The sequence below is a fragment of the Lepidochelys kempii genome, chromosome 5, assembly GCF_965140285.1.
Source record: "Lepidochelys kempii isolate rLepKem1 chromosome 5, rLepKem1.hap1, whole genome shotgun sequence".
NCBI classification, from domain to species: Eukaryota; Metazoa; Chordata; order Testudines; family Cheloniidae; genus Lepidochelys; species Lepidochelys kempii.
This window is the reverse complement of record NC_136384.1, coordinates 5,585,980-5,609,823: the sequence shown is the minus strand read 5'-3', so window position 1 is coordinate 5,609,823 and position 23,844 is coordinate 5,585,980. Positions and strand designations below refer to the sequence as shown.

General features: G+C 49.4%; 1 protein-coding gene across 5 annotated transcripts in view; it reads right to left on the bottom strand.

The window, feature by feature from the left end:
* The window catches only part of NOL6 (nucleolar protein 6), a 74,608-nt gene that overhangs the window by 11,506 nt on the left and 39,258 nt on the right, over nucleotides 1-23,844 (bottom strand). For 4 of the 5 annotated variants that reach the window (XM_073343403.2, XM_073343406.1, XM_073343405.2 and 1 more), the window contains exons 22-24: nucleotides 19,617-19,741; nucleotides 19,069-19,158; nucleotides 273-473 (exon numbers count right to left, since the gene is read on the bottom strand). In XM_073343403.2, the coding sequence (XP_073199504.1) occupies nucleotides 273-473; nucleotides 19,069-19,158; nucleotides 19,617-19,741 (416 nt within the window). Of the gene's footprint in view, nucleotides 1-272; nucleotides 474-19,068; nucleotides 19,159-19,616; nucleotides 19,742-23,844 lie in introns of those variants that run through there. The other variant, XM_073343407.2, reaches the window with a different exon arrangement.

The window sequence follows — 23,844 nt, the reverse complement described above, 5'->3', positions numbered from 1 at the left end:
AGGTTAGGGGGCCAGAAACATTAAATTAACTGAACCAGGAAGACACTGTTAGTGCCATCATTTGCACTGGGGATTGTGAGGTCCCTACGCAGGGCTCCAGGTGCTATCTGCTATGGCGATTCTTTCACCAGCTGACATCCCCACTCCTATGGACCAGGGATGCAATCACTATGTGCAGAAGATGGAGAGGTTCCAGTATCCATTTCCTGCAGTGAAAGCAATCTGCACACAAGACACCCACATGCATCCCTGAGGCTCACTGCCACACTTACCCTCAGCTCCTGGAGGTAGCACTGCACTGGATCATAACCCACCACTGGGAAAACGAGGGTCTTGACCGGAGCATCACTCTTCAGCATTCCCCGGCTGAATGACTTCGCTGGTCGGTCCACGCCCTCCAGGTGCCTGGGGATCTGCTTAGCATTCAGGTGGATAAGGACGTCATAGATATCCAGAGGTGGGCGGAAGACCATCTGCAGAAGGGGAGGAGAGGAAGACAGAGGTAACACTGCTTGCAATATGCAGGATACAGTGTAGGAGCCTTGGATCTTATGCCCAGGTATCCCGGAGGAGGGAACCATCCCCCACCAAGTTCCTGGCATCATTAACTCTTCAATGTCCCATTCCGGGCCAGCATCTGTTTCAGTGCCTCTGCTGAAAGGGTTTTTTAATCAACCCAAGTGGTTAGAGTTAGAGATGCAAATAGCGTTTTAAAAAGTTACTGTTTAAACTATTAAAATTGTATCGCAGGGGTCGGCAACCTTTCAGAAGTGGTGTGCTGAGTCTTCGTTTATTCACTTTAATTTAAGGTTTCGCGTGCCACGTCACACATTTTAACGTTTTTTAGAAGGTCTCTCTCTCTAAGTCTATATATTATATAACTAAACTAGTGTCGTATGTAAACAAGGTTTTCAAAATGTTTAAGAAGCTTCATTTAAAATTAAATTAAAATGCTGATCTTACACTGCCGGCCCGCTCAGCCCGTTGCCGGCCTGCGGTTCCATTCACTTAGGCCGGCAGCGGGCTGAGCGGGGCCGGCCGCCGGGACCCCAGACCGGCAGCGGGCTGAGCGGGGCCGGCCGCCGGGACCCCAGACCGGCAGCGGGCTGAGCGGCTCAGCCCACTGCCACTCAACCCGCTGCTGGTCTGGGGTTCCGTCCGCTGGCTCCTGCCAGCCAGGGTCCTGGCTGCCAGCCCTGAGTCCCGGCCCTATCCACATAGAGTAGGTACCTACCTTCTCCCCGGTTCTAGCCATTCTCTTCCTCTCTCTGCACTGAGATGAGGGTGGGAGTATGCTGAGAACAGGGCTGGGGGTGAAGGAGCAGGCTGGGGGTTGGGGTGCAGGGTCTGGCCAGGAACTAGAATGAGGGAGGGGGCTCAGGGTTGGGGCAGGAGGTTTGGGTGTGGAGCGCTTACCTGGGCAGCTCCCATTTGGTGCAAGGGGTGCAGGTGGGAATGTGCGGGGGGGAGGGGGGGTGCAGGAGCTCCCATTTGGTGCTCAGGGTGGGAGTGGGGATGTGGGGGGTGCAAGAGGCAGGGCATGGGGTGTGGGGGGGCTGGGGGTGTGTGAGGAGGGTGCAGGAGTCAGGGCAGGGGGCTGGGTATGTGTGAGGGGTGCCAGAGTCAGGGCTGGGGTCGGGTGGGGGGGGGGTGCAGGGATGAGGGCAGAGGGCTGAATGTGTGTGAGGGGGGTTCAGGGCAGAGGGCTGGGGGTGTGGGCTGGGGTCGCGGGGGTGCTCCCAGCCCCCTGCCCTGAGCGGCTCACGGCAGGGGGCTGGAGGGGATATGCCCCGATTCCACCCCCTTCCCCAAAGTCCCCGGAGCAGAGAGCGCGCTGCGGCTCCGCTTTTATCTCTCCCGCTTGTAGCCGCAGGGGGGAGAGGAGGGGCAAGAACCCAGCACTCTGGGGGAAGAGGCGGGGGGAGGGGGAAGCTTGCCTGCCCTGCAAGGAGAGAGCGGTGGGCGGGGGGGCGGAAAGGAGCGGGCCGGGCTGGGTAGGATTTTTAGTGGCACGCTGCTGTCTGCCCAGGTCCGGCAGACAGCAGCGTGCCATTAAAAACTGGCAAGCGTGCCAAAGGTTGGGTTGCTGACCCCTGTTGTATCAATTCACCGTTTAACTACTAAGGAGTTCACAACAGAGGTGAGGAAGTAGGAGAGCAGGGGGGTTGCTGCAGCATCCCCATGTTCTACATGGGGCTCCCCTGCCAGCCCCCAGCACGCCCCAGGTCCCCGCTGCCAGGAGTCCTGGGACCATAGAGGAGTTTAAATGTTAATTGAATACATTAATGATAAGACTGAGGCTTATCAGTTAACATTTTACATCCCTAGTTAACAGTAGAGGCCTGGGAGCGTGATCTAGTGACTGAAGCAGGAAGGAGTCAGGACTTCTGGGCCCTACTCGCAGCCCAGCCACTGACTTGCTATGAGACCATGGACAAGTCACCGAGGGCACGTCTACACAGCAAAGAAAAACCCACGGCTGGCTGTGCCAGCCCACTCAGGCTCAGGGAGTCCAAGCTGCGGGGCTGTTTCATTGCTGTGTAGACAAACCGAACTCTGGGACCTTCCCACCTTGTGGGGTCCTAGAGCCCAGGCTCCAGCCCGAGCCCTGAAGTCTACACTGCAATGAAACAGCTCCATGAGCCCAAGTTGGCATGGGCCAGCAGTGGGTGTCTAGTTGTTGTGTAGACACACCCTTATTCTCTCCTTGCCTTGGCTTCCCCATCTGGGAAGTCAGGTTAATTGCATCTACCCCGTAAAGCATTTTGACAGCCTCAGAATGAAAGATCCTAAGAGCAACATATTGTGGTTACACCACCCGGGTCAGTGGCATGCAGTAGAGTAACTATGTGCATGTCACTGCAAACAAACTTTCCCAATGAATCAGATTCACACTAGGGTGGAAACAGAGCAGCCCTCACTAATGGGTGCAGCAGGGGACAGGAAAACCCTCCAGCAAAGTCAAGCAACATTTGGATACGCTGATGAAAGGATTTAAATCCAGTGTCACAAACAGCATGTGAAGTTAAGTCGGGGTCTCTCTCGGTGTAGAACACTTCTGCACTACTTGCTCAGGGCACGTCTGTGAGAGTCATGACAGATTAAAGGGAGGGGGAATGGAAAGGATGTTACATTATTCGTCAGCAGGCCATGGAAGAAAACCAAGCATCCTAAATGCATTGATTTCTGGTGGGTTGCGTGCTTCAGCTTCCTCTCTGAAAAGGGAATGAGAAGTTTGTGCCAAGTTCAAACAGAGGGAACAGGAAACAATCAAAAAACAGGATTCTTGGAACCATGCTCAATGCTGCCTCCCCTCCGCTCATCAGCCTGGGATTTTCTCTCTGCGGCGAGGCCACTTGAAGCCAGCCATGAGGAAGGGAATAAAATGCACTGCCCAGCTGCTGTCGTGCAGTCTGAACTCTCTCACCCACACACAGTTTGAGAAGAGCCGGTCGCAATCTCGTCACATTGGATGATTGGTGCAGGAGAGAGGGCGGCTGCTTTCCACACATATCTGGGCTCCCGGGCCTGCTGAGAGACCTAGCCAGTATGCTCTGGCCAGGTGGTGGGGAGGGGCCAGCTGGGCTCTGCTTCTCACTCCCCGGCCCACTAAAGCTGGGAGCAATGCTGACCAGCAATACCACTAGCTCAGAGGAGAGGAGCATGGGAGTCCCAGACCCTCAGGCAGCCCTGGCCAGAAGATCTGACAGCGGCCTTCTTAGAGACCAAGCATATCCTCTCCCATCCTGGCTGGGAGGCTGGTGGACCCGTGGGGCTTCCTTCGTGTGTGAGATGAGTGTAAGGCCCAGGAGAAAGAAAACTGATTGTCCCTCTCCCAATGTCAGGGACCTTCAGGGGTGCAGTAAGGAGGCACCTAAAGATCATGGAGGTCCAGGGTGACATTGGCTAGGGAGACAAAGAGGATGTAGAGTGGCGCGGACTCCCAGCATCAACAGGCTCCCTGCAGAGGGCACAGGGAGCTGAACTAAGCTGAAGGGCATCTCTAGGGCTCTGTAACACAATGAGACAGCCCCCTCCCGCAGAACCCCCGAGCCACTGCGCCAGGGGACCTGAGGATTCCATCTCCGGCCTTCCACCACCCCAGTGCTGCAGCCGGTCCCTCAGAGGACAGCTGAGTCTTCGACCACGCACAGGCGAATGAGGGGATGAGTTTATTATTAACAGAGTGGAGCGATGCCGGACAGATAAATATTTGGACAGAGAAGAGATGTGGGGATTTGGCCGCCGCTGCATTAAAATGGAAAAAGCAGCTCATCTGTGGAATAAATGACGTCGCCAACCACAAGCCCATCATCAGCACAGAAACGCGTGGGTTGAGGGAACGCCACCCAGGAAAGTGTGGGCTAAAAATACGTATGGGGCTTAGAGGCTGGTCAGCAGCCAGGCTTTGTGGAGGGTAACAGTTCGACAGTCCGTAATTCTTAGCAGCACCGTAGCCTAGTCTGCAGGGCCAGGCAAAAGAGTTATTCAGACTGAGCCTCTTCCCCTGGGAGAAGCTGCCACAGAGCATCTGCCAAGGTCCCTTTGCAGATGGAGGGCCTCCGGGCCTTCGGCTTGCTCCATTTGGCCTGCTCTGCCCTTAGGGAGAAGGAAGGTAAGAGCCTGGCAGGTAGTCCTGTCTAGAGAACAGGGCCCTGGGAAGATATGGCTTCTGCAGGAGAGGAGATTCGACGGGCAGGAGATTTTGTTCAGTGCTGCCTGCGAAAGGAGCCTGAACAGCTAGGATGCTAATGGAGAAAAGCAGGGGTCCCACTGCCCTGCGCAGCCCAAGGCAGAGTTCTGGGGCATGGACAGAGACGTGGTGCTCAGCCCCACGACCTGTCTGAACTGCAGCCCCCAGTGTCTCAAAAACATGAGAACGGTCAGGATGCAGCGTGGCCTGGTTATGGCAGCCACTACCTGCTCCGCATTCCATCCCTTCTGGTTCAACTGAGGAGGGCACAGCTCGCAGCTGCATTTTACAAGGCGTTTTTTCTCCACGGCCCTGGAAACCACGTCCTCTGATCTCCCCAGAGAACAGCTCAGACAGTACAAAAGCAAGCATCTCCCGCGCTGCCCTGCTAAGGTGACTCACGTCTGGAGGGACCACCTCTAAGACAGAGAGGAGAGTTCCATTTTCATAGCCCATGAGATCCTCAACTACCCTGTTGAAACTGCCAATTAGGGAACCCATGAATGCCAAGCCCCCTGGTTGGGGCATTGTGATGTTAACGCCCAGCCACAGGGAACCAGTCCCACCAGCTCCTTTCACTAGCCACAGCTTCCCTTACCTCTCTGCTGTATCCTCCAACATGCTGCTGAAGTTTTGGTCTGAGAGTCAGATCAACCACATAGAGCTAATTTTCAGGTACTGCCAGACCCCTTCCAGCCAGCGTCCAAAGTAAAGGAATCTAATTTAGGCCACTCTACACAAAAAATTGCACGTTTAACATCGTACAACATCACACCTTTAGTTGAAACAGGTTCAACTGTGGTGGGCAGACAAGCCGTTAGTCTGATGAGAGGGATTAGCCGCACTCTGGCTCTGCCTTTTGGTACGGCTGCCCTGCTCCTGTTGCTTGGCTTCTCTGTTACTGGAAGTTTGCAACCAGAGTAGCCCATTGTGCTAATCTCTTTGTGGATAAGTAGCCCTTTTGATCACCCAGGATACTACATCATCCATCCACAATCTTCTCTTTTTCTGCCTCATGTTCTTCTGCCATTAAACTTTCCTTCCAGTGTCCATAAATATACATCACCCACTAAAACCTCTTAAAAATGTAGCCTTCAAATCAAATCTCCTTTTCCATAAGATCTCTAACTAGAGTTTACTGATTTCCAATCACTTCCAATACTTTTTCATTGATTGTGCCATCTATCCATGATATTTTCAGAATTGTTCTATAACACCATACATCAAAGGATTGTATCTTCTTGATTCTTGATTGTTTGAATGTCCATGTTTCACAGTCATAATTTAACACAGACCAAAAGTAAGTTTCTAAGAGTCAGACTTTAGTCTTCAGATTTTTGTCTCTTCTCAGATGTTTATTCTTCCAGGATGTCTCTTTCGCTCTTGTTATGCTTGTGCTAACTTCAGTATCCAATCTTACATCTTCTGTAATAATGGTTCCTAAGTAGTAATAGTTTCTCACTTACGGTACAGCTGTGTCATTCACTGAAATATTGCATGTTTTCCCAGGATCCTTGCATAACACCGTAGTTTATGCCTTGTCTAGAATTCTTTGAGGGGGTCAGTAAGCACGTGGACAAGAGGGATCCAGTAGATAAGGTGTATTTAGATTTTCAGAAAGTCTTCTACAAGGTCCCTCACCAAAGGCTATTAAGCAAAGTAAGCAGTCATGGAATAAGAGGGAAGGTCCTCTCACGGATTGGTAACTGGTTAAAAAATAGGCTACAAAGGATAGGAATAAATGGTTAGATTTCAGAATGGAGAGAGGTAAATAGTAGTGTCCCCCAGGGATCTGTACTGGGCCCAGTCCTATTCAACATATTCATAAATGATCTAGAAAAGGGGTAAACAAAACAGTGAGGTGGCGAAATTTGCAGATGACACAAAACTACTCAAGATAGTTAACTCCCAGGCAGACTGCAAAGACCTACAAAAGGATCTCTCAAAACTGGGTGACTGGGCAACAAAATGGCAGATGAAATTCAATGTTAATAAATCCAAAGTAATGCACAAACACATAATTCCAACTACAGATATAAAATGATGGGGTCTAAATTAGCTGTTACCACTCAAGAAAGAGATCTTGGAGTCATTGTGGATGGTTCTCTGAAAACATCCACTCAATGTGCAGCGGCAGTCAAAAAAGCTAACAGCATGTTGGGAATCATTAGGAAAGGGAGAGATAAGAAGACAGAAAATATCACATTGCCTCTATATAAATCCATGATACACCCACATCTTGAATACTGCGTGCAGATGTGGTTGCCCCATCTCAAAAAAGATACATTGGAATTGGAAAAGGTTCACAAAAGGACAACAAAAATGATTTGGGGTATGTAGTGTCTGCCATATGAGGAGAGATTAATAAGACTGGGACTTTTCAGCTTGGAAAAAAGATGACTAAGGAGGGATATAATTGAGGTCTATAAAATCATTACTCATGTGGGAGAAAAATAATGAAATGTTATTTACTCCTTCTCATAACAAAAGAACTAGGGGTCATCCAATGAAATTAACAGGCAACAGGTTTAAAACAAAACAAAGGAAGTATTACTTCACACAATGCACAGTCAAGCTGTGGAACTCCTTGCTAGAGGATGTTGTGAAGGCCAAGACTATAACAGCATTCAAAAAAGAACTAGATCAGTTCATGGAGGATAGGTCCATCAATGGCTATTAGCCAGGATGGGCAGGGATAGTGTACCTAGCCTCTATTTGCCGGAAGCTGGGAATGGGCAACAGGGGATGGATCACTTGATGATTCCCTGTTCTGTTCATTCCCTCTGGGGCACCTGGCATTGGCCATTGTCGGAAGACAGGATACTGGGCTAGATGCACCTTTGGTCTGACCCTGTATGGCCATTCTTATGTTGTCCCATTCAACTCTAGACCAGTGGTTCTCAACCAGGGGTCCAAGGCCCCGCTGGGGAGCCGCGAGCAGGTTTTGCGGGGGCTGCCAAGCAGGGCCAGCATTAGACTCGCTGGGGCCCAGGGCAGAAAGCCGAAGCCCTGCTGCATGGGGCTGACGCCTGGGCCCTGAGCTTCGCCACCCAAGGCTGAAGCTGAAGCCTGAGCAATATAGCTCTGTGGGGGCCACTGCGGCATGAGGCCCCAGGCAATCGTCCTGCTTGCTACCCCCTAACACCGGTTCTGGCTTTTACATGCAGAAAACCAGTTATTGGGACACAGGTGGGCCATGGAGTTTTTAATAGCATGTTGGAGAGGGCCTCAGAAAGAAAAAAGATTGAGAACCCCTGCTCTAGACTATACTCCCCTGCTATATTCATTTATCATCTCCACGAACTTCATCAGACATTCTGAATCACCCAACAGCACTGTGTCAATCTCCATAGCAAATGTTATTAACCCATTTTCCATTCATCTTAATACCCTTTTCTGTTTCTCAACTAATTTCATAAAACACTCGCTATAAATGTTGAATAAAGTTGGGGACATTATACAACCTTCTCTCACTCCTCTGAATCTTCATTAGATTTCCATTTCCATCTCCCATTACAAACCTCTTCTGACTCCAGCATCATTGTTTTATTACTCAGCATTCATTTCCATCAATCCCTACAGATCTTAATATACTGAGCTATTTGTAGTGGCAGATTCTGTCAAATGCTTTTTGGAACTCAATGGAACACAAGTAGACTGGTTTCCCCATTTCAGCTGATCTTTCTAATATGTGTTTCAAGTTCATAATGGTGTTTATCGTGTCCTTTCCACAGTTGAAGCTGTATTGTTGTTCACTGACTTATCACTCTTTCCTTGTATTCAGTCTTGAACAACTCACAGGAGTATCTTAGAGGCCTGTGATACCATGCTGATTATTCTGTAGTCTTTACAGTGCATAGCATTATTCTTTTGGGGGATGTGGATAAACAATGAGGTTGTAAAATCATCTGGCAGTTTTTCCCATCTCAAACATATCTTTCATAATCTCTGGCAGGGCTTTCAAGCCTTCATTGCCTATGGTTTTTAATAATTCAGCCAATATTCCATCACATCCTAGTGTTTTTCCATTCTGAAGTCTTTTTACTGCTTCCATGATTTCTTTATCCATTACTGGTGCACTTGGTTTTTTCAGGCCCATCGCCACTATATAATTCCTTGATATATTCTCACTATCTCTCATTCTTATCTTTAGGGTCTGTCAAACATTGTCCATTTATGTCCCTAAGGATCATACTGATCACCTTTCTTTTGTAATTAAAGACCCGTATCTTCTAATGCATCTTACTTTATCTTCATCCAATTGTTCAGTTTCATTGCATTCTCATTCAGCCATTCAAACGTTGTTAATCTGCATTTATCCTTTATCATTGTATTAAATCTTTGCCATTCTTTTCCTGTTGTCAATCCGGGTGCTTTTACTTTCCCTCTTTTGACCAGCAGAGCAAGAATTTAATCTGGTATCAATGGTTTTTTGTTAGCTAGTAACATCTTGCCAACATGTTTATTTCCAGCTTCTTTACAGCACCTTCCAGATGTCCCCACGTCACTTGGTGCTTTGCTGAGCCACAAACATTGCTTAATGGGGGTCATTTTGCTCAAGTCTTTGCACCACGGATATACTTATTCCCAGCATCAGAAAGAATTTCCATGCCACCGCTATAGTGAAAAGAAAACTGAATTGGCAGCTAGATAAAGATTGACTAAATAAGACTATATATATATCATTATTATATATCACAAATAAGACTATATATATATATATCATTATTATATATCACTTGATCATTGCCTGTTAGGTTTGCTCCCTCTGGGGCATCTGGCATTGGCCGCTGTCAGCAGACAGGATACTGGGCTGGATGGACCTTTTGTCTGACCCAGTAGGGCCATTCTTATGTTCTTAAGGAAACTGCCAATTCCAACTGGCCCCAAAGAGTCCTTATTAAAATGAGTTTTCACAACACCAAAGACCAACAGAAATGTTTTTTTGCCTTTTTTTTTTCAGTTTAACAACTAATGAGTGACAGGGGATGGATCACATGATGATGACCTGTTCTGTTCATCCCCTCTGGGGCACCTGGTACTGGCCACCATCAGAAGACGGGACACTGGGCTAGATGGACCCTTGTTCTGACCCAGTAAGGCCATTCTTATGTTCTTAACAAAGAGGGTATTTAAAAAAAACAACAAAAAACAAACCTTCCTCTTGCAGTGTTTCCAACCCAAACATAAGAGCACTAAACGAGACCCCAAAAGGAAAGTTGACTAGAAACTTATTAGACACAAAGGTGAAACAAACTAGTCTATTTTCATTGCCCAAACTGAGAGAAATGGAAAAAGTGAGCTACTAGTGTCAAAAATACATTTGACTCAACTTAAATATCCTAAGATGTTACTTCTAACATTGGCAGAGGAGACAGTTTTCCTGAGGTTTTATTTTCCTTTAACACACAGATTGCGATTTTCAAAACTGTCTCAGGGCTTCAGGCACATTTCTTCCACTGGTATTTATGGTGAGTTTCTCTACATTCCCTAAATTGCTTTGAAAAATCTCAGCTATGGATTTTTAATCTGGCTGAGGCCTGTTAAGCAAAACAGCGGGTTTCAAAAATATAGGCCCCCCTCTTCATACTCTCTCTGTATCCATGAACAGTGCAGGCATTTCCCGCAGTGGAAGTTAATCTTTTACTGATCATTCATCACACTGGAACTGCTGGGAAATGAATACAGGCACCAGCATTGCAGAGTCTGGGAAAGACGCAGACTTTCCGAGTTGTTGTTAACTCCGTTCTAATGGCAGCTGGTCAACTTCTTTGTTTTAAAACTAATACACTTCCCAGCACCTCTGGAAGTCTGGATTTCATACCCCAGTTTGATTTGCTCGGCACTGCCAACCCACCCAAGAATATAAACCAGGTCAGCGCAGCTGCTTCTTGACAGATTTGTGGGCTCAGGAATTTGTTCTTCTCGAGCTACTATGAAAAACTTCTCTGCTCTGAAGTCTTTGTGGTTCCTGCCTGTTGACCTTCACAGGTCGATATGGCCCATTGGTTAGAGCAGAGAATTGAAGGGTCCAGCCCTGCCAATGACCCACTGCGCAAGTGAGTGCATCTTTCTGTGCCTCTGTTTAATCACCTGTAGAAGGGGACAAAAACCTCTTTCACGTTTTGAAAGACTTAATTCCTGTTTGTACGTTGCTCTATTATTCGTTACAATCTACATAGGCAAGACAGGCAAAGAGCAGCAGGGGAAATAGCATCACACAGAGGGGAAGTGACTTGCTCAGTGTCACACAGAAGGGAAGTTACAGAGCTGGTATCATGAACACCTCCCCAGTGCCCGGAGTGAACAGGTAACATGCAAAAAGCATCATTTAACTGTTCAGCAGTAAAACAACAGAGCTTCTGAATAAGTGGGGGCAAAAGATCTATCTTGCTTTAAGATTAAACTCGATAAGTTTATGGAGGAGATGGTATGATGGGATAACATGGTTTTGGTAATTAAATATTCATGGTAAATAGGCCCAATGGCCTGTGATGGGTTTTTAGATGGGGTAAGATCCAAGTTACCCGGGAAAGAATTTTCTGTAGTATCTGGCTGATGAATCTTGCCCATATGCTCAGGGTTTAGCTGATCGCCATATTTGGGGTCGGGAAGGAATTTTCCTCCAGGGCAGATTGGAAGGCCCTGGAGGTTTTTCGCCTTCCTCTGTAGCATGGGGCATGGGTCACTTGCTGGAGGATTCTCTGCTCCTTGAGGTCTTCAAACTACAATTTGAGGACTTCAATAGCACAGATATAGGTGTGAGGTCTTTTTTAGGAGTGGTGGGTGAAGTTCTGTGGCCTGCATTGTGCAGGAGGTCAGACTAGATGATCATAATGGTCCCTTCTGACCTAAATATCTATGAATCTATGAATCTAAGACACGGTGATGACATCTCCATGGTGATGGCAGCATAGCCTCCCCCTCTCTCCACCCTTATCCCCACTTCCAATGGCTCCTATGGTCTTAATACAAATGGTTTTCCTTGCCTCCTTGCTAGCCCGCATATAGGGCTTGTCCTGCCTCCTGTCAGGACAGGGCGCCACTGCGTGCCTCACTCAGGGAACCAGCCTCAGAAGCAGGGGCCGAAGCAGATCTGGCATGGAGCTGGGGGCAGCCAAAGAGAGTCAGGATGGCAGGGGAAGGAGGCAAGGTGGGGGAGGGGTTACATGAGAGACAAGGAGATGAGGAACCAGAGAGGGGGCAAGGCAATGGCTGGTGCTTTCTTTCAGCTGCAGTCCCTCTTGGTAGGGTCCAAGGACTGCGGCTAGATGGCCCAGCAGGTCAGAGCCCCCTTGGGCAGCCGTTCTGGAAACCACACCGCTTTCGGTCACAGACTTATGAGTTTAGAAAAAGCTCTGCCCTCGTGCCTGGCCTGAGGGGCTCAGGAGCCAATTGGGCTGGATCCACACATCCCTACCCTGCATGCTGCCCTCGGCAGCGCCAGAGTCCCAATCTGGAAAGACAAGGCAAGCTTCACGGGCACTGCCCACGCCCACCTCCTTCCCCATGTCCTGCTTCCAGATGCCTTTTCTGTCCAGCTGAGTAATTTAATATAAAAGCCAACCCAAGCTAGAGGCAACCTCCTCATGGAAACAAAACATCAGCCAACAAAGGTGGCTCCTGAGTTATTCTAGGCAACTTTCCACCAAGCTCAACAGGGAGAGATGCCAAGACACACGAAGAGCCAATCTCCCCCGTGAGAAGGGCCCAGGCTAACCGGGGAAGAAAGCTGTCAATCCCTGACCCAGTGGAATGCAGGGCCTCACCCAAGCTGCTAGAAGCCCTGCCAAGGGCTGGCTCCATGGAACACCTCCACCTTCCTCTGCAGCAACATGGGCCGATGGAGTAACACAACCAGCCGTTGGGGGTAGGGGGGAAATAAGAGGGTGTGTGCACAAGGGGATTACAGCTGGAGCACTAGTGATAGCTGGAGTCCCAGCTGCCCGAGCTGTCCCACATTAAACATGACTTTCTGAAGTTTCCACTGCTCAGGCTGGAGCATTCCAGGCTTGGCTTCTGCCCCACGGAACACACACACACACAGAGTGAGAGTGAGAGAGAGTGTGTGCGTGTACACATGCAAAAATATCAACAAGAATACTCGAGCTATTTCTCATGGGCAAAGGGGATTACAAATTCCTCAGTGTAGTGGGGCGCCTGCCCCACTCCAGCGGAAAAGGAGTTAAAAGCAGCCCTGGGAGAGGGCTGCAGCAGGGGAAAGGATTAAGAACAGCTGGGGGAAGCTGACTGAATAGCTGACCACAGCTGTGGCCAGCTCAATTAGGGCCCAGCTGGCCCTGATAAGAGGGCTGTGGGCCAGAAGCTGGAGGTCTCTCACTCTAGCCCCGAAGTGGGAAGGGCTAGCTGCCTGGGAGCAAGGTACCCGAAGTGGAGCAGTGCTGGGGAAGGGCAAAGGGAGCTGGAGAGCGCCAGCCTGGTAAACCCCCAGGCTGCAGGCCTTGTGCAAGGCCTAAGGAAAGGTACTGGGGCTGCAGAGGTACAGCCCAGGGACAGGCAGAGGCAGCTGGTCCAACCCCCTTGCCAGTGATGAGTAGCCATTACAGACTGCAGCCTGCCCCAGTGAGCAGGGGCTACATGATGACTGGCAGTAGCCACTGAGGCAAGGTAGATCTAGAGGGTTGGCGGTTCCCCAGGGAGGGGAGACCCAGAGTGTGGGGGTACTGCTGGGGGCAGGACCCCGAGGTAAAGGGCACCGGGGTTCGTGAGGGACAAGGGGCCAGTGGCAGGCAAGACACCCCCTCACACAGAAGGCCCTTCAGCGATCCAGCAAAGGCTGGCTCTGACCTGGCAGTGAGCAGTCCAGGAAGTGTCTCAGCACCTTCAGCCATTTTTTTTCCCTATACGCCCCGCCCAGACCAAAAAGGAAGTTAAGCGTAAACCTAAAAAAAAAAAGCCATTTTAAAAGCAGCTTCTAATTTTCGGCAACTCCAGAGGCCCAGTTTCAGAGGTTCTGAGCATTCATAGAATCATAGAAGGTTAGGGTTGGAAGGGACCTCAGGAGGTCATCTAGTCCAACCCCCTGCTCAAAGCAATTTTTGCTCCAATTTTTGCCCCAGATCCCTAAATGGCCCCCTCAAAGATTGAACTCACATCCCTGGGTTTAGCAGGCCAATGCTCAAACCACTGACCTATCCCTTCCCCCAAACAAGAGGGGGGAGGGATACCTTCAACGAGAGTCATCGGCAGTTGCACTGGTGCTCAGAACCTCGGAAATATCTGGCCTTACTCGTCTCAAGGTAGGCACCCACAGTGAAAGTGCCCCATATTAGCAGACCCCTTGAAAAATGCACAGCATCCATAAAACACCACAAACTGAGGTAGGAAACGTACAAGAGTCGGAAATTCACAGACGTGCATGCCACAAGTTAACATGACCCCATATAAAGCCTAAGGGATCACAGATGCCCCCTTGCGCACACACACAAATCCGGAAGTCCTTACTAGCAGTGAAGTCAGAAATAACTAGGATACACTTATGTAGAACTTGAGAGCACAGACCATCAGAACACAACACACATGCTCTAGGGCTGCTGAAGCTGCAGTTGTCACAGGAACCAATTCCCATGCTTTACATCTCCATTCTGAGGTGTCATTAACATTATTATTTTGCACTTAAAGTCTCTTTCCCTCGCCCCTCTTGGTTTCCTATTCTCTGCAGAAGTTGGCTGCCAGCTCCCACACTGCTATTTAGATGAGTAAGAGGAGCAGGAAGGATTAAACAAAAGCCACTGTTTTATAGAGAATCCTTGGAACTGCCCACTGTCCCTGACCTGGTTCAAAAAATAAAACTTAAATTAAATTAAAGCTTTACCACAGCTTATTAAAACCCAAGATCAACTTGGACTCGGGAAGAGGATTCCCCAAGCCTCATACAGCAGTTACAAGAACACAGTCCAGAAAAACAAGACACATTTGTTATTCTTTAGTTGTACCTCTTACGCAAAATTAAACCCCAATCCTGCAATCAGATCCACGCAGACACTTGTGTCTATGTGAAGCTTTTGCCTCCCAGTGAGGCTCAGTTCACAGACTCCAGGCCGAAGTCACTGACCACCGTGGGCATCCTCAGCCACATAAGAACCATTTATTTTTGGTTTCATATTTAAAAAACTTGGTGTCTATGGTCTACCAACGCAAGTTTGTGAGCGTTTTGCCAAAATAAACCCGTAGAGCCCAACCCTACAAGGTGTGTTGGGCCAGTAATCACTCCTTGTTTGTACTGCAGTAGTGCGCAGAGGTTCCATCTCTGATCAAGCCAGGAGCTGTACAAACAAGCGCTTAGTAGCAGACAGACACTCCCCGCGCTGAAACGCTGACAATACGAAGCGACAGGACGGGCCAAGTGCTGGAGAAAGGAAGTGCTGCCGTCCTCGTTTTACTGAGCCCAGCTAGAGATGAAGGCCCAGGTTTTTAAGGCTGTTCAGGCGTTGCGGCACTTAAATGCGATGCTGATTTTAACGACGCCCAAATAGCTTTACAAAGCTGGGCCTAGGGCCACCCAGGATGTCTGTGGCAGAGCTGGAAATTGAACCCAGATCTACTGAATGCCAGTCTACTGTCTTAACCACAAGGCCAGTCTTCCTCTTACGCCCTGCTAGCTTCAATGCTGAGCACCTCCTTCCTGGCAATCAGGCCCTGGAAGCTTGCCACACAACACTGCAGAGGAATAAAACAGAAAATGTTTGGGGCCACATCCTGTTCACACTTACTACCAGGCACAGGCTCAGATTTGCAGAGCTCCGCAGGGATTGCTCCGTTCGGGGCTGCAACGCCAACAAACCAAAGTCCCACTGAATCCCTGTGACGCAGGCTCCAATGCCAATTTTGAAAATGAGACTTGGGCCTTGCAACACCCAGCATTGCAAGAGTTCAGAATCTGGACCTATTCTTGGTGCTGTGACCAGTCTCATTAGAAGTCATTAAAGGCTGCTCATGATCAGACGCCCAAAATTTTCCTCCTCAATAACAACTTGCAGGCTCAATTAACTTTCTCCCTTTATACCACAGCATCCAAAATGCAGGTAATTCTACTGGGTAAATCTCTGGCAACCAACAAATTAACTTCTTTTGAAAACAAGAATTCAAAAAATAGGCCGGAACCAATGGGGCTTCCTCACAAGAGGCTGCTCAGAGACTGGAGGTTTAAAAACAGACCTGCTCTGGAAATGGAAAGTGGGGACCAAACGAGAACTCACAGCATCAGTAAAGGACTGCACGGTAAAGATAAGGGCAGCCAAGTGAGCATCATGTGTTAATGCTGATCCAAGAAGGCCATGATGTGGAACAATCCAGAGGGTTTAGACGTGGAAAGAGGTGCTGGGGAGAAAATAAGTGTGAATAAATGATGAAGAGAATGGAGTTAACGATTCAAGTTGGTGAAGACACTGAACCAAATGACGTCACTCACACAAACAGGGAGTCCTTATAAAAAATAGCTCCTATTCTCCAGGACATTCTGGATGGGTGGACCCATGTGCCTGCACAGACCCCACTGACTTCAACAGGGTTCTCGCCACACAGGGAAACCAGCAAGATTGGGGCCATAGCGCTTAACAGCGAGCAGATAAGAGGATCTGAGCCAATCAGTGACATGCACACGAAGAGAACGAGCAAACAAACGTATTCCACCACGGACAGTGACTTTTGAGGAGACACAAGGAACTATGGATGGCGGTAGCATAGAAACAGGAAAAAGGAGACTCAGAACAGATCTTCAGGAGAGAGAAGTGTGACTCTGGCTATTACGATCATCTAGGTCTAATCGGTTCTCAGCAACTCTTCAATTTTTTAGTGTAGACAAGACTTAAATCTCACTGTTAACTAATTTTGCTGCTGATCGTTTTAGCAGGAACAGACAGCTCCTCTGGGCTTGTAGGAGGAGTTCAGGAATGTGAGCCGAGCTTAGGGCAGAGTCTCACCGCTTCCCACATGTACACGGGTACAACCCAACGCTCACATCTCCCTTAGACTTCTCTTGCTAAGCTGTACTGATCTCAATATGTACCTATACCATGGTGCGTTGTGCTCCCGTCTAACAAGCTAAGCAGGGTCCACTAAGATAGGTACGTATTTAGGCAGGGTAACCATGCGTCCCGAGAGCAAACGGGACAAATGCCCACTTTTGTCAAAGAAGTGGGGTGCAGAAGAACATGGGAAGGGGTGGTGAACGGTGCTCCACGCAGGACGGGAGGCAGGGCTCAGGCGGCAGGTAGGCAGGGCTCGAGCGAGTAGCCACACCAGCCTCGTGTGGGGAGGGGGGCCCAGGCCAGCCCTCTCCGGGGGGAGGGGGGAAGAGAAGATGGCTCAGCTCTGTGCAGGGGAGGGGGGGCCTCAGGCTAGCCCCATGCAGTGTCCCATTTTCCTTTTGGGAAATATAGTCACCCTATGTTTAGGAGACCTCCACCAAGGCACACTTGACTTCTGCAGGAAGTGACACTGGCCATTGAGCGAGGGGTGCTCCTCCTGCCGAGTCATTCCCAGACCAATGCCCAGGCCTGGTTTTAGGGGGTGCTATTTTTCTGCTGACAGGTTAAACCTGAGATCCTTTTGCAAGAGTCAGGGCATGAGCCCCAAAGTCCGGGCCACATTGTTACTCCAGTCATTACATTCTGCCTCCCAGAATTCCACCTGCACTTTCAGTTAGATGCACCATCCTTCCCTTCCCGTTCTGAACAGCTGTGCAACGCTGCTGTGCTTGAATGTTAAACTGCACCCCAGAGGTGGTTTTATTTCAGTGGTGGAAGAAGCAATTCTGTACATCCCCTGCCTACTACACAGGAATGCAGGTGGTTTAATCCTCACCTGGGGAGCTTCAGACTCCTCTGAGCAATATTAAGCACCTCAAACACAGCAGGGAACAGTTACAGAAGATCATTACTGACCCCACATGGCTCTGGCCTAACATGAAGAGTTTTTCATTTACAGAACAGCTGTATGGTACATGTAATCATTCTCACTTTCCCAATGCTTGTCTGGGAAGAGGATCAGCTGCCTGAAGCAAGCGCACCCTCTTCTGGGCTCTTTGGAGAACGGCCACTTCCAGAGCAGTTATTTTTCAGAATACCGCTCCCGCTCCATGATGCTAAGTAACTCAGACTGCAGCATAACGAGGAGAAGGAAGACCCAGGAGAGTGAGCCAAGAGGCTACCATTTGGCACGGATTGCCCATTTGGCTTGGACTGCACTGAAAAGATGCCCAGCACCTCTATGGAGAAACTCTACAGAGTCCCACAGGGATCAAACTTGGCTCTCTTCTCTCAACAATATCTACCCTTGTCTTGGGCCTAACAGCAGGTGAAAATTTTTCAACCAAGACAGATTTTCATACAAAAATGGACTTGAAATTTTCAACTTTTTGACTAAACGTTGTTGACGACATTTTTTAGGGGTTTTCCTCCCTCCTGCCCACAAAACATCACGTCACCTGATGAAATGAATAGGCAACAGGTTTAAAACAAACAGAAGGAAGTACTTCTTCACACAACGCACAGTCAACCTGTGGATCTCATTGCCAGGAGTGTTCATGGACAATAGGTTCATCAAAGGTTATTAGCCAAGATGGTCAGGGGTGCAACCCCAACCTCTGAGTTTCCCTAAACTGGTGACTGCCAGAAGCTGGGATGACAGGAGATGGATGGATCACTCGATAAATTGCCCTGTTCTGTCCATTCCCTCTGAAGAACCTGCCATTGGTCACTGTGAGAAGACAGGATACTGGGCTAGATGGACCACTGGTCTGACCCAGCATGACCATTCTTATAAAGCACAGGGCAGGGGTTCTCAAACTGTGGGTCATGACCCTGTTTTAAAGGAGTCGCCACGGCTGGTGTTAGACTTGCTGGGGCCCAGGGCCAAAGCGGAAGCCTAAGCCCCACCCCCCAGGGTCAAAGCTGAAGCCCTCGGGCTAAATCCCTCGGTAGCGAGGCTCAGGCTTCGGCTTCAGCCCTGGGCAGTAGGGCTCAGGTTACAGGCCCTCTGCCTGGGGCTGAAGCCTAGGGTGGCAGGGCTCGGGTGGGCTCAGGCTTTAGTCGTCCCCCCGCCCAGGGTTGTGTAGTAATTTTAGCTGTCAGAAGGGAGTCGTGGTGCAATGAAGTTTGAGAATTGCTGGCATAGGGAAAGGATGTGGGCAATAACCCCAGCTGCAGAAACAGCTAGAGGCCACTCACCCCTGTGCAGCCCCTCCAGGGCAGGGGTGAGGCACAGCGGGGTGAGGGTGAAGAGCTCTCACGGCTGCCTCCATGCTGAACCTGTTCTGGGGCACAGGGATGCCCATCTCCAGAGGTGGTGCATGCAGCTCCTTTCACCAGCCCCAATTCACAAGCACGCTCTGCTCAGGTGCGCTAAGGAATTACCTTCACATCCTGGCTCCCAAGCGGGTCTGTGAGCTGCTCCTCTAACGCCCGGAGGGATTCCAGCGCCAGCACAAGAAGGCGCTGCAGGATCTGAGGAGGGGCAGAGATTTGGAGGGTAGAACCAAGGACAACCCCAGACATCACACAGCCCCTGCACTGCGATAGGGACACTTGCTAGGTGCTGGGGCAGGTGCCCAGCTCCAATGGGGGCAGGGAAGACACACTGTTCTCAGCCAGACGACAGTGCTACAGTGAGGGGCATGAGGAAGGGAGGGACAATGGAACAGGTGCTGGGGGTCAGTTGGGGGCATTGCTCAGGTGCAGGGAGTAAATAGAGCCTGCACAATACCTGCCTCCTGGGAAGCAGCATCTCTGCAGCAGGCCCAGCAAAGAGGCACATCTGGAATAACCCTGACAGAGGAGGGGGATGGGAATCAGAGCACTCCAGGGCAGGGAGATCTGAGGGGGAGCAGAAATTACCCCTGGCTGGCTGCAGGCAGGCACCCCAGCATAGCAGGAACAGCTGGGCGGGAGGATGCCTGGCTCACCTGCGCAGAAGGCCGCTCTTTGGTCCACACTGAGCTCCGTTTGTCTCTGGGGGTAGCAATGAACATGACGGGGAGGTGAAGCCGGGCAGCCACAAACTCGTTCCTGATCTCGGTGTAATCTGCATCTGGGGAACAAACCCAAAAGCAACATCCAAAACCCTGTCCATCAGCCCTGCCCGGGTGCCAGCCATGTCCCTCTTTGCCCCCAGCAGGCCTTCCCAGCACACGCAGCATGGGAAGCCACCACTCTACGTTCTCACCATAGGAACACAGGACTGGCAGGGGGACCTCCAAGGTCACAGAATCCAGTGCAGTGCTATCCCTGGCAACCCAGTTCCACAATCCCCTGGATAATAAAGCTTCATTTTAAATCTAGGTTCCAGAACCTCCCTCCTCTGCTGGTTAGGAACCTTCTTCGCATTTCCAGCCTAAATTTACCCAAAGCCAGTTTATCCCCATTTGCAATTGGACCAACATTGTCCTTTGGGTGCCACAGCTCTTCCCCCGCCCTGGAGTTTGCCCTCCCCAATGTATTTACAGAGGGCAATCGGCTCCCCTTCAGCCTTCGTTCTGCTGAGCTAAATAAGCCAATCTTCTTCAGTCCCCTCTTGTAAGACAGGCCCTTCATCTTTCTTGAACATGGGTGTTCAGAACGGGTCACCAAACACAAGGCTAAGCAGGGAAACAGTCTGGGACGTGGGCAGCAGCCCTAGTCTGCATTTTCTGTCTCTCTTAAGTTGGTCAAAGCCAACACCTGAAGTGGAGAAGCAGAGTGAGGAGACTGTGGGGGTATATAGAGCAGCACCAACTAAATACAAAGCCCACAGACCAATCCTGGCCAAGATGCTTCCACTGACGTGGCCCTAGGGTCACTCGCAGCTCGTCTGAGGTCAGGGATACGTACAGCGTAATCGCACACTAGCGCTGAAATCTCCAGTACCACTGACCCTACAGTCAGTGTCTGATGCCAGCTGAAATAGCTTAAGAAATATAACAGCTTCAGCCAGCACTCTGTGCCACTGGCTCCCCCTCTCTGCATCCAACAACTCCACACAGCAAAAGGACCTGGTTACAAACATGCCCCTCCCGGGCTCACCAGACTTTGTATAAGAGGTTTCACCCCACACATTAAAACAGCCGAGTAACAGGCCCCATAGCAGACATTAAACTCTGAAATGACGAGAGTCTTCAGACTACCGCAGAATTGCTACCTAGGCACAGAGGCTTGGGGGGTAAGGGAGATCCCTGTGTGCTCATCAAGTGCGCCTACTCTGCAAGGGAAGGTGCGTTTGTAGTACGAGTAGGCATATCTGTGCTAGTCCAAAGTTGGCTAGTTCACATACCAGGGGCGTAGATGTGATGGCAGGGTTCAGCACAGGCTAGCAACCAGAGTACACACCTAGGGCCCCGGGCAGGCCTGTACTCTGGCAGCTGGCCCACAAAGCCACGTCTACACTACTATTGTTACCCAGGCTAGCTAGACTAAAGCTTGCACAGCTATGGCTATTTGTGCGACCACCACACCTGTCATGTGGACATATGCTCAGAGCTCCTGTCATCAGACACGGTCCTACTTCGGGGGTGCACAAGATCTTCAGGAAGTGTCCCCGATTTCTTGTTTACAAGCCCAGCCCACGGTCCCCTCTCTTGGGCAGGCACCGTACAGAACCTAAGAATGGCCATACTGGTCAGACCAATGATCCATCTATCCCAGTATCCAGATAGAGGCCAATGCCGGATGCTTCAGAGGGAATGAACAGAACCAGACAATTTCAAGAGATCCATCCCGTTGTCCAGTCTCAGGTTCTGGCATTTGGAGGTTTAGGGACATCCGGAGCATGAGGTTGCGTCCCTAACTAACTTGGCTAATAGCCATTGAAAAGCCTATCCTCAGGAACTGATCTAGTTCTCTTTCGAACCAAGTTTTACTTTAGGCCTTCAAAACATCCCCTGACAATGAATCCCAAAGGCTGACTGTGTGAAGTACTTCCTCATGTTTGTTCCAAGCCTGCTGCCTATTAATTTAATCAGGTAACCCCTAGTTCTGGTGTTATGTGAAGGGATAAATAAAACACTTCCCTATTCACTGTCTACACACCGTTCATGTCCTCTACCATATCCCCCCCTGTAGTCGTCTCTTTTCCAAACTGAATAGTCCCTGTCTTTTTAATCTCTCCTCACATGGAAGCTATTCCATCCCCCTCATCATTTTTCTTGCCCTTCTCTGCACCCTTTTCCATTCAAATATACTGTTTTATTTTTAGATGGGGGACCAGACCTGCACACAGCATCCAAGGGGTGGGTGTACCATGGATTTATATAGTGGCATTATGACTTTGTCCCCTAGATCCCGGAGAGCATGAAACAGAGAACAAAATATCTGAGTGTTGCTTAGATTTCATGCAAGCCAAGGAACAGGATAGAACTATTTTTACTCATTGATTGAAATGCATCTTTTCTCCCAGCGCCAGGGCTTCTCTACCTAGCAGCTGGCTTGGAAGGACACCTGCGAGGAGCCAGGAACAGCTTAGAAACCTGGGTGCCACATGGGAACTTGCTACACTACACACAGCACGTCATAAGGCTTCGGGATCCATGCTCAGTTGCTGGGTCGGTCTCCACAGGCCTGTGGATATAACCACTGGGAAGCTCCGTTACAAGAGCTGCAGGTCAAGAAAGGTTTAGAGGTGGCCATTAAGGGGAAGAGTCACAAATAGGACTTAGGGCCTGATCCAAAATCCACTGAAGTCAACGGGAGTTTTAAAGGGTTTTGGACCAGGCCCTCAGGACAGAATGTGGCCTTGGCATCACTACTATGGGATGGCTGCTCCGTAAAATGACCTTACATTTCATCTCCACTGCGCTCGTTCAACTACAGTCCCCGTGGGGAGCTGCTACTGTTGAGGGGCCGCAACATGGAATAATTTGGTAGCGCTAAGTCCAATCCCCACAGGGCCAGACATCCCATAGGGCAAAAAATCATACGCCACAGGTAACCCTCGCTGACTGTCATAGCCAAGGCACCAAGGCCTAAACTTTCTTCTAACCCCTTCCAAGTGGTCACTGCAGCGCAGAATTGAACCTCATTGGTAGGGCAACAGGAACTTAAAATGGAGCTGCATGTGTAGAACGGGTTCTGCAGATCAATAGAGAGCTTCAGTCACCAACGTGGTCAGGCTGGAATCTTTTGTCAGCACTAAATTCACTCTTAGGGCTCCTTTTGTCTCTAGCCGCCTACGTTTATAATGCACTACACTAACTCTGCACAGGGATCACGCCACCGACCACCGAAATGCAGCCACCTCCGAGTGGAGCATGGCACCTGTTTAACAGTGAACAGCAACACCACGTAATCATTTTTAGGAGGGGAAGTTTTCTTTCTAGTCCCTTACCAAAAAGACCTGTTGCTGGTGCAAAATGGCTGCTATATTCCACCCAAAGGCAGTTGCATTTCGTGGCGGGCAATTCTTCACAACGCAGTTTAATGTATGTAAAAAATTTTGGGATGGAGGATGGCTCTAAATGCACGAGTTATTGTTAATAACTAGAGCAGCACAACTGTGGGATGCACCAATACTGCAGAACTGTTGAAATTGAATAGAGCTACTCAAAAACTTTTTCATCTAAATACACTTTTCTCCTCTGAAAAATGGTTTTTGAACCAAACCAAAAAAAAATGGTTTTTTGTTTTGTTTGAGATTTTCTTGGTTTAGATGAAAAACCAAAAAAAACCAAAACTTTCAGTTTTGGGTAAACATTTTTGGTTTTCAAAAACCGAGTTTTTCCCTCTTCTTTTAAAATAAAAAAAAATTTTTTTTTCCAGAAAATTCAGGTATGTTTATTCCTACCCTAACACCGAGAGCCACACATTATACACTGGACCCTCACTAGAACGCAGGGTTTGGGATCCATGCCAAGTACCGCGTTATAGGGGGACCACGTTAAAACGAAATTAGCAACAAAACTAGCAAAATTAGCAGTTAGAAAGGCGCTTTGCCTCCTGTCCCAAAGCTGCCGTGGCCGAAGAAAGGCATCTCTCCCATACCCAGGTTGCTGGGGATTAGGGTTAAATTTGGGATCCATGGCCGCAACTGCATTATAACCGAATTCGCATTATATAGATGCACGTTCTAGCGAGGGTTCAGTGTATATATGGCTTGTTCTCACTGGGAAGCTGCAGAGTTTATGGCCACCTGTGGCTCCCAAGTAGAGTTATACAATATTTTCA